Genomic DNA, 10582 nt, shown 5'->3' with positions numbered 1-10582 from the left:
TACGTTGCCATCAGCTTAAAAAGGGACCAAATTCATGGGAACTACTACATGCATTTCTATGAGCCTTGGGGCTTGATGCTTTGCTAGAGAGAACGTCAAGACCACCCCAGCCGACAGCCAACGTCAAGACCACCCCAGCCGACAGCCAACGTCAAGACCACCCCAGCCTGCAGTCTTTGGGCAAACAAGATTCCCAGTGACTGGAAGCAAAGAGGCAGACTCAAACTATGAGGCTATTGAACAAAACTGGTATAGGCAAAATAGCCATCATGTTCTTACAATGAAACCAAACCATTGAAAGTCCATAATTAAAACCTTTTTATCTCTTTCATAGACATACACACACAATGTTATTCCACCATTTTCTTTTTCTTTTTAAACGAAGGGGGGAAAAAACAACCAGGTCGACAATTCCAAAGGGGGAAAAAAAAATCACTGGCAAATGTTTGCTTGCCCTTAATGAAACGTTTAATCATTGAATCAAGTCCTGTCCCTATAGAAGCCAATCGGAATCATCTCATTGGCTTCAGCAGGGCTGGGATTTAAGCTCTTTTGTATAATGGGTACAGTTGTGTCAAGGAGAAGAGAAGAAAACATCAATGTACCTTTTTGTTCAGCAGATACGGCATGACGGTATTAAACAGAAGTAATTCCACATCATAAATACAACACCTCAAACAATCCAAAGTTCAATTAGATTTTGTTTTTTTAAAAAAAGTCTCAGTCCTTGCAATAGTTGATTTTTTTTTGCAGAGGAATTTTATCACCTCTCTAGAAAGGTACAGTCAAAAGCTCTCAGACAACAAAAACGTATTGCCATAGTCTCCATCCAGACAAGTTGCATATACTTCGTGAAGGGCCAGAGACATGCTAAAAATACTGCGAAGGGATTTGCAGTGGTTGTTGCTGCCACGTGTAGTTGGAGAGGATTTGTGGCTTAGCCTGGCAGTGAATGAAGGGGCCATGTTTCATGTTGCAGGTGCACTCTGGTTTAAGAGAGGTTATCATCAATTAATTTTTTTGGTGGGGGGAACCCTTCTGAATGCTAAAGAGGTGACAGCCAGGTTTTTCTCCTTGCCTGTGTTAAATCATGAGCAATACGTACACTAAGACGATGTCAGAGCTTTTCTTCAGTGTCTGATCAAGTACCTAAATATTGAACGTCCGCTTGACTCGGTCGTGTTCTCTAACAACTCGCTCTCCGTCCAGTTCCAGGACTGCGAGAACTGAAGGAACCAAAGTCCCTCCTTTCTTCTGGGAGATGCGAAGCAAGAAATTGTAAGAGTCCAGATCCAATCGCTTTCCCCTCTCGGTTCGACGAGCAACTGGGAAGTTCATCATCGCTGCGCGTTGCCTTCTACGGGGAGGATGGAGTGATGGAGGTTCCTCGTATGCTTGGTTTCTAACGCTTCGTGCTCTTCTGTGAAGCTGTCTGGGCTTCCTGCGCCATCCAAAGAGCTTCCGCAGCTAGAGTTTGGAGACAACATGTCCTGCAGGAGGTCTTCTTGGACTATCCCAGTGTCTTTGTTCACTTTGCCCCTTTGGTTTCCTTCTTCCTCCTGGTCGTTGAGCAGTTTGGCCAGGAAGTTGATGTATTTCATAGCCAGACGTAAGATTTCATTCTTGCTCAGCTTCTTGTCCGGCGGGTGCGTTGGGATGAGCTTGCGAAGTTCTGCAAAGGCACCGTTGACGTTCTGCTGTCTCCACCTCTCCCGGCTATTGGTAAAAATGCGGCGAACCACTTTTGTATGGGGACCTACAATTACAAAGGAGCAGGGTTAGGAGCAGCATTCAGCAAGCTAATTATTTCACTCAAAGGGCCATCTTTCCCAGCTTGGCTGACTTATTTTAGGCACCTAATGATACATTTATATAGAAGTAGTTTTCATTTGAAAAGATACGGAGACACCTACAACCTCCATTCAAGCCAATGGGAGCTAACGAGCAGGCTGTTTTTTTATTACGTAAGGATTTAGATACCTAACTTGAGCCATGTATCCAAGCATAGCTCATGTAATAATTAGCAGCCTGTACGCTGTTAGGATAACCCACAAATAAAGGGCTAATAGAAAAATTTGTGTCTCTTGTATTTTATACATCACTAACACTATCTCTTAAGGATGGCAAGAGAAAGCAGGAAGGAGCAAAAGACACTAGTTCAAGGGTCAGGAAGAGATGGAGAGACTTTCCCATCTAGGTCATTTACTTGATAAGAATTTACAGTGAGCAAGGATCATAAAAGTTGTGGACTCTCTATTCAATGGCCATGGTGAAATGAGTTGGTATGACTCACACTAGTTCCTTGGGGATAAAGGGTGGCATTAAATGCGTGCGCGCACACACACATGCACACACACACACATGCACACACACTACTGCCTTGGAGAAAGTCTGAGCAGAGCCCAAAAATGCAATGATCTCCCTACTGGGTCTAAAAGCTGCCCCTTCAGGGGGACATTGTAGTAGAGGAACACTAAAGACCCTTACCATCAAGTTGACCAAAGTTACCAGGTCCTGCATATACATAGGAGGCTGCAATATCCATGGCCATCAATGCAGCTCTGTTTCGATGCCCATTTGTAAAGGTGCACTAGAAACTACAGGTGTTGACTTAACCTGGCAATCGATGAACTCCAATTAAAGTCACCAGAATAGTAAACGTGGCAAGCTTTGGAAAAGAACATGCTAACATAGGAGAGATATTGGTTGGCCAAACGAAAGGTAATGAAAGGCCAAATGGTTGTAGGTAGCACTGAGCATGATTCGTTTTCCTTTTGGTATGTGATGGTATCTCCTGTGAATATGAGTGGAGGATGGTATGTGTGGAGGGGAAAATGCAAGCCAAGTGCACGATACCCATGTTTCTGAGAGTGATCTCAGCAGCCCGGTCCCCCGGACCAAGGGAAGCATGTCATTCGGTAGAGCTGGGCATTCACTTGGACTACTGGAGAGTGCAATATGTCTGTAAGGAGTAGTACTTTTATATGACTATTATCAGATACTTTTCGTCTAACATCCACACTAGAGCACTTAGACATTGCTCCTAGAGAGACTCAAGCAACTTTGGTAGACAAGGTTCTTCAGGTAAATAGGATATCTTTGATTAGACCAACAGGATATCCAATAGGATATCTTAGATTAGTTGGAAAAATTGTTCTTTGCAAGCTTTTGGGTACAAACACCCTTCTTCAGGCACGGGGAGTATCTGCTGTTGCTTTGTGCGCTCTCCTGGGTGAGAGACAACAGATGCTCCCTGGTCTAATAAAAAATATCACATTTATCCAAAGAACCTTGTCTGCCTATGCCCTTAGACCAACACGGCTACAACCAACAACCCTCAAGCAACCTTGTGAATCTGTGGGAAGGGCAGTGATCACAGAAACCACAGGGACAGATGAGACACAGTGTAACACCATGCCTGTATACAACTTAGGGGCATGGCATTGAAGGACAAGTTGCACGACCCTCTTGAGTGTCCTTAGATGCTGAAAATTTTGTCTAATTATTCTATCCTGGTGAAAAGAAGTCACGGACCCATGCACATGTGATTCGTCAGCTGTTTTGACTGCCAAGTAGTCCAGCTCTCAGCACTTGCACCTGCATCCAGTGACAGTTGCCTGCCTGCAGCCCCGTGAGCATCCTGTTTGGGATGTCAGGCTATACCTGGAGCAACTGGGTCCTAACCCGCAGGATGATCATTGTGCAACGGGAGCTGCCTATGGATGAATGCCCAGCCCTAGCGTAGAGTAGACAAGAAAAGAAACCCCAAACTCTAGCAAAGGAAATGCTGGCTGCATTTTTTCCCCCTTCTTTTGAGGAAAATGCTGAGACCTGATATTTAGCATGAAAATTTCATGCTAATGGCCCGGTGGCTAGACATGCTTGGAAGTAAAAGAAGCGCTGCAGCAAGTTAAAGCTACTGACCTCCCCAGACCAAAGTGGCTGCATGGAAAGAAGCAGGGTGTTCTGTAATGTTTTCCAGCAGCAGCATAGCTCAAATGCATCGTCCAGGCTTCCCATCCCTCCCCTCCATGGAAAAAAAAACAACATTCAAAATAACAACAGCATAAAGCAGCAGAAAATGGGACTAATTGAGATGAACCAAGGCCCGCCCTAGCCTCCCTCCCCACCCTGCAATTGCAGGCCATTGATCGTGTGGGATACGCCCACCTGATCCTAACAGATGATCCCTGCTCAATGCTCCAGAGGAAAGCCAAGGAGTCTGCCAAGGCGCCGTGGGGGGACAATGTCCTTCCCGACCCCAAATCTGGAGATCAGTTCAACCCTGTGCATGAGAGCAAGAATCACCAAAGTTAAATGACAACAGAAGGCTGCAACTTTCCCTTCCTTCTCCTTAGGGGAGCTAGTGGGTTCAGCCCTTATCTGAACACTTCACAAGCCTTAATGTGAACCTAGCTGGATATCCCTGGGAGGGAAGCAGTATTAGCAGCCCTATTTCACGGGGGGCTACATGACATGACCAAGGTCACGTGGGAAGCCTGTGGCAGAGCAGGGAGTTGGACCAGAATCCCAGTCTAGTGGCTCTACCAGAAAGACTTCCTTGTGCTCCTAAAAATCATGACCACTGAGCACAGAAATGTCTCTCTTCAGAGCTTACAAGCTACTTAAGGACAGGCAGGGTTCCTTGCTTTGGGTTTTGGCACCACCCAGAGAACGGGGCCTCGATCCTTGTGGGGCTCTACCGTGACTCACCTACTAGTCATGCTATTTGCATCATAGGAAAGGTTTCTGGTACAAATCCTAATTCCAAGTCCCAGATACTCCTCTGAGCTGAATAGCACCAGGAAAGCAGATTCTTTCCCCAAGTGGGAGTTTGTTTCATTTCCCAACATTTCTACTTTTGAATAGGGAAAATCTTAGACATCGCTGGCTTAAAAACAGAAAAGCAGAGGACCAGTCTTGCAGTCCCTGCATGCCCAGAATACCCATGGAGTTCACACAGGATCTGATGCCTGCCAGGAATTTAGCTACAGCTTATAAACTCAGAAGGGAATGCGCTGATCATCTCATCTCACATCTGGCCTCCGGCGAAACACCGGTCTTGGACTGTCACCCGCTGATTCCTACATTGATCGCAATAATTGCACTCTAATGTATTTTTAAGAAATAGAACCAGGCTGGAGATAAAGATTTCACATGATGGAAAATGCAGAATATCTGCTGGTAACATTGGACACAATGCACTGGGTTTTTTTTTAATGAAATTTGTCCATTTTGGGGATTTCTTACCAGCCAAACAAGCTGGTTTGTTTGGGGGGCTTTTTCCTTCTCCCCCCACCTCCCCTTGCGTTAGTGTGCTAGCTTCTCAAATATAAATCAAGCGCCACCGCTGAACTGACTCCTTGCCCCGTGCTTTTCATATCATGAGCGGTTATTTTTTCAAACACGTTGCAGAAGGATTCTGTGCACCTTTGTTTTTTGGTTGACGTTGTCTTACAGCCCAATAAAAATTGTTCAAAACGTCAACCCAAAAAAATGGGTCGCCACAACAAGAAACGTTTCAAAGTATTTTCCACGGGTCACTTTTCGGACCAGCTGAGCTCGAGGTAAACTGAAAAAGATTTGTTCTTGCTTTAGAAACAGGGTTTCAAACATCCTTCCTCCCTGATCTGTAATGAAGGTCCTGCAAGGTGGAAATGAAGGTTGCGGGACCCACTGAGCCAAGAAGCGGAGACACACAGGCATGAAGAGCCAGCATGAGCAGTGGCCAGCGCGTGTCAGGCGCTGTTGAGAAGCTGGCTGAGACTGATACTGTTTTCTCAGAAACCGGTGACGCATTTCTGGCCTTTTGGTTATCAGTTTCTTCTAAGTGCAGGCGTCAGACGTGCTCGAATAAGCTACTGTGCTCGGTAAGCGGTTGGGGTGCAGGGACAGAGTATAAGGCATCTTCCTATGGCTCTGGAGGGGCACGCTGAGCCAGCTATAAATGGGTACCTGGTCATGTGTGCTGGAAAGTCAAAGGTGGCCTGAGACACGCATGAGACACGCATCCCTTGACCCTGATAGTCCAAGGAGCTGCCAGACTGGGAGCAGCTTGGACACCGTTGGCGGAGGGCACGAGTGCAAGGCTGCACCGAGGGCACAAAGCTGACTATTTCTTCATCCCATTGCTGCCCCATCCCACCCTAATCCCCAGTCCTCACTGGGGTTTGCTCACCACTCTGATCTGGTTCTGTGGACACCAGAGATCCCCTCTCTTACCCTACAAAAAAAGGACGGCACCAAGACCCTGGCCTCAAGCACACTCCTCTCTGCAATTTCTGAGCACTTGCACTCTCTATGTGTGGGGACGGAGCACATTGAAGACAACGGAGATCTTTCCATTGGAGCTGGGCTCACACCCTCAGCCCCCCGAGTGACAGTTCATCCTGCCTACTATGTGCCACCTATGTGGATCCTAGCTGTTAGCCACCTGCCAAGCTATCACATTGGTATTATCCATTTACCAAAGCACTGCATAATGAACAGATGTCTAATTGGAAGGAGCTGTCCACGCTTTGTCCCCAAAGAGCGATCCTAGTTTAATGGCCCTGGTTTTCCCCCACACGCCCCCTCCTGCAAATCTTAGCAGGTAGGGAATAGTTCTGGACTGATGGACCAGCAGCTCTTTCCTGGGTGAGATGTGATTAATCATATCCCTATTTGTTGTCCCTATTATATTGTATATGGTTGCTGCTGATGGGAATAGAAGCTGCATGCTGATATCTCAGGGCACAATTTTTCCCCGTTCATTTACCTGACCTGCTAAATGCAAGCATGACCCAAAACCCCAGGCAGTCTTTCCACTGACATCCATGGGCTTTGGGTCTGGCCTTGTGGGTCAAATCCAGCAAAGTCACGAACATCACGTTATTCACAGACACAAATGCTCGCAGGGTCCAGGTTTCAGTCTCCTCCTGCAAATACATCCTCTAAATTATCCTAATTATATGCCCAAACCTGGGCCTAGCACACAGACCCGGGGTATGATCTGGTAAACACATATGCAAATTCCTTTCCAACATGGCCTACGTGTGTACTGTCTACCTAGGGCATGGTGGTATTTAGCAGGTATATGTAAACCTTAACTCATTTAAGAAACAAGGAAACATAGACATTGGGTGAAAAGCCTGGCTGGACACTAGGACATTTAACCCACATTGCTATTTTTGAATTTTTCAGCCTGGGCAATTATTATGTATATTATTGTAGTACCTGGAGACCCCAGCTGACATGCAGACACCCGCTGTGCTAGGTGCTGTACATACACATGGAGCAGACAGTCCCTGCCCCATGCAGTTTACAAATCTAAGCAGACAAGACAGACAAAGGATGGAAGAAAAGTGGAGAACCTATGTTCCAAGAAATGTTCTCAAGCGTTCTGTTAGCCCCTCAATGTTGCTGTTAAATTGGGATTTTATTTGGCTTTATAGTGAGATTATGAAGGGGAAGAGAGCTGGGTATTAGCAGAAAGGCAAGTCTCAATGTTCTGGCTTTTGTGGATGTAAACGGTTGCCTGCTGGGCTAGGGACAGAAGTTACACATAAACCGGTATAAGTGATGGGAAGCCGGTTCAGATCTGTAACACAACAGAAGTTCAGCGCACATAAACCGCTTTCAAATGGCTGAAACCGGTTTAAGATAAACCTGGATGTGGATGTAGTATCAGACAGAACTGGTTTAAATTAGATCGGTTTATTGAACTTCTGTCCCAGGTTCCCTCCAGATTCAAGTGAACTCACAGTCTGCCAGCATCCCAGGATGCTTTGCACCTCCCCCGCAAGCCCCACCCTCACAGGGTGGGTGGGCTAGCCTTGGCCCAAGCTGTCAGCTCCAGCAGAGCAGGGAGGCATGCTCTAGCGCCCTCCGGCTTCTGGCCTGGGCCACTGCAGGCACGTGGCTGCATTTTTGGACTCTAAAGTGAATGTCTGTTCACTTGCTTATCGCTTCAGTCTGTTGAACCAATGGAGATTAACTCAGTCCAGCCTTTGGCTTTTTGACTGTCTGTATTTAGCTGGAGGCTAGTAAGAACCACAGTGTCATGGTCCCAATTTTATCATGCAAATTTAAGCACATTCTTTTAAGTCCCTACGGCTATAATAAGACTTAAGTGCTCAAGAGCAGGGATGGATTTCAACACGTGCCTCAGTGAGTTGCTGAATGAGGGCAATGCTACTCAGCCATTAACTTGCTCCATTATGCAGGAGTCCTGGCCAGGACTGGGGTAAGCAATCAGGTGGCTGGACCGATAACATTATCTTACCGTCCCATTTGCTGCCCTGTGGGGTAGCCCAACACGTGTTCCTTTAAACAATGTGTCTCCATCAACCCACAGCACAACCCGTGGAGAGTCAGCTATAGGTCTCTGTGCCTCAAACACCCCACAGCAGGAAGAGGAAAAGGTACTTACCCTCTGAGATATCCATTTCATAAGGAGAAGGTCTTCTCTTCACTCTGGTGCTGGTGTACATGGAGAAGCTATCTGGATCACCAAAAAACCCGCTGCAAAGAAGAGGCAAGCAGAAGGTCAGAAAACACACGTCCTGAATGAAGACGGCTGCCCAAGAACTAGGGGTCTTCGAAGTGGGCTCCAAGATTCCCAAGATTCACCGTTGGCACAAATACAACGGCCGCTCGGAGAACTATTCAAATACAATGGGCAAGAACCTGGGCGGCTATAAACAATGTAACTCCATTGAACTCAACAGGACTTAAGCTATGTCTCTGTATAGCAACTGAGGGTATATGCAGGGAGTGTGCATATGTAACTACATCTACACATTGCACACATGTCTGTATATACATACATGCTCACACACACCCCCCACCCACACATGCACAGAGACACCCTCTAATACACAACTGCCTTAAGTGACTTGGATGATTATTTGCAGCGGTCCCTGCTAATAAAGCTGGTAGCTTGCCAATACCATTCAGTGTGCTTTTAAGCAAGTCATTAAAGATAGCAGATTAATTAATAAAGGTGCTTTCTTGCACATGCTATCTACATGCCATAACACACATAGGCTGAATTACTGCTTATAATACATATATTAATATAGGATTAATGCATTATATTAATATAATATATCAGTAATATAATATATATATCTATTATAAGCAGTAATTCAGCCAATGTGTTATAGCATGTAGATAGCATGTGCAAGAAAGCACCTTTCTTAACTAGTCTGCCATCCATCTATCTATTATAATCAGCAACTCATCCTATGTGTATTATATATAAGCAGTATATAAATAAATATATATGTATACATATGCAGTATATAAAAGTAGGAGAGTATGTGTGTATATATATATATTGAATCCTATTTCTGAGAGGAACTACAAGATATAACAGCATCAGCCAATGCATGTATCTTTATTTACACCCACTGCCTGCAGCATATACTCTGAAGCACTTTCTTCTCATGGTTATGATTCTTGATCCGGTTAAAAATCTCACACCCTACCTGGAGCTAAGAGATTTCTTCAAGGGAAAAAATACTGAGTGCTACATCCATTGTGTATTTGCTGCATTTACACCTCTGCATTTAAAATTCCAGCATGAATGGTCTGAATATAGATCATTCCTGGGGAAAGGGAATGGTTTGAAATCCAAAGGGCTATCCAGATGCATATATTTGAAAATGCACCCATATACATCACCGCACATCCCTCTCTATTTACACACACACATCCCTTTGCCTGTTATATGTATTCAGATCATAATAATCACACAGATGTGAAACCCTTTAGCCACCTCAAGACCCACTAGACTTTTCAATCACCTCCAGACCCATCTGGACCCTGAAATCACCTCAAGAGACATCCGGACCCTGAAGTCACCTGATGAGCATCTGGACGTTTCAGTCGCCTCCAGACTCATTTGGCTCCTGGCATCACGACACGCGATATCTGGACCCCTAAGTCACCTCCAGACCTATCTAAACCCTGAAGTCACCTCCAGACTCACCTGGACCCTGCAATCACCACAAGAGACATCTGGACCGCTAAGTCACCTCCAGACTTATCTAAACCCTGAAGTCACCTCCAGACCCATTTGCACCCTGAAATCACCTCAAAAGACATCTGGACCCTGAAGTCCCCTCCAGACCCACCTGAACCCTAAAATCACCGCAAGAGGCATCTGGACCCTGAAGTCTCCTCCAGACCCACCTGGACCCTGAAATCACCACATAAGACATCTGGACCTATCTGAACCCTGAAGTCACTTCCAGACCCCTTTGCACCCTGAAATCACCTCCAGAGACATCTGAACCCTGACGTCCCTTCCAGACCCACCTGAACCCTAAAATGACTGCAAGAGACATCTGGACCCATCTGGAGTCCCCTCCAGACCCATCTGGCCCCTGAAGGGACCTTGAGAGCCTGGTGCAGACCGTCCTGCAATCGAGAGGCTGCTCTGGAAGATGCCCCCGACAGCAGGCGCGGGTTGGAGGCAGCTGCACGCAGCCCCGCGGCTCGGCCGGTGGGCCGGGGACGGGCAGCCCGGGGGCGCGGCGGGGCACGGACCTGTTGATGGTGGCCAGCGGCTGGCCGAGGCTGTAGAGCATGGCTCTGC

At 46.4% G+C, this 10582-nt stretch overlaps 1 protein-coding gene across 5 annotated transcripts in view; it reads right to left on the bottom strand.

Annotated features, from left to right (window-relative positions):
• Positions 1-305: 305 nt before the first annotated feature.
• The window catches only part of TAL1 (TAL bHLH transcription factor 1, erythroid differentiation factor), a 17537-nt gene continuing 7260 nt past the window's right edge, over positions 306-10582 (bottom strand). For 2 of the 5 annotated variants that reach the window (XM_025206360.1, XM_025206366.1), the window contains 2 exons: positions 8411-8502; positions 306-1756 (listed from right to left, as the gene is read on the bottom strand). In XM_025206360.1, coding sequence (XP_025062145.1) covers positions 1338-1756; positions 8411-8471 — 480 coding nt within the window. In that variant the 5' untranslated portion in view covers positions 8472-8502 and the 3' untranslated portion in view covers positions 306-1337. The other 3 variants (XM_006015752.2, XM_006015753.2, XM_025206368.1) reach the window with 3 other exon arrangements.

This window comes from Alligator sinensis, unplaced genomic scaffold, assembly GCF_000455745.1.
Source record: "Alligator sinensis unplaced genomic scaffold, ASM45574v1 scaffold781_1, whole genome shotgun sequence".
Classification (NCBI taxonomy): Eukaryota; Metazoa; Chordata; order Crocodylia; family Alligatoridae; genus Alligator; species Alligator sinensis.
The sequence above is the reverse complement of the archived record's forward strand: the minus strand, read 5'-3'. Positions and strand labels throughout refer to the sequence as shown.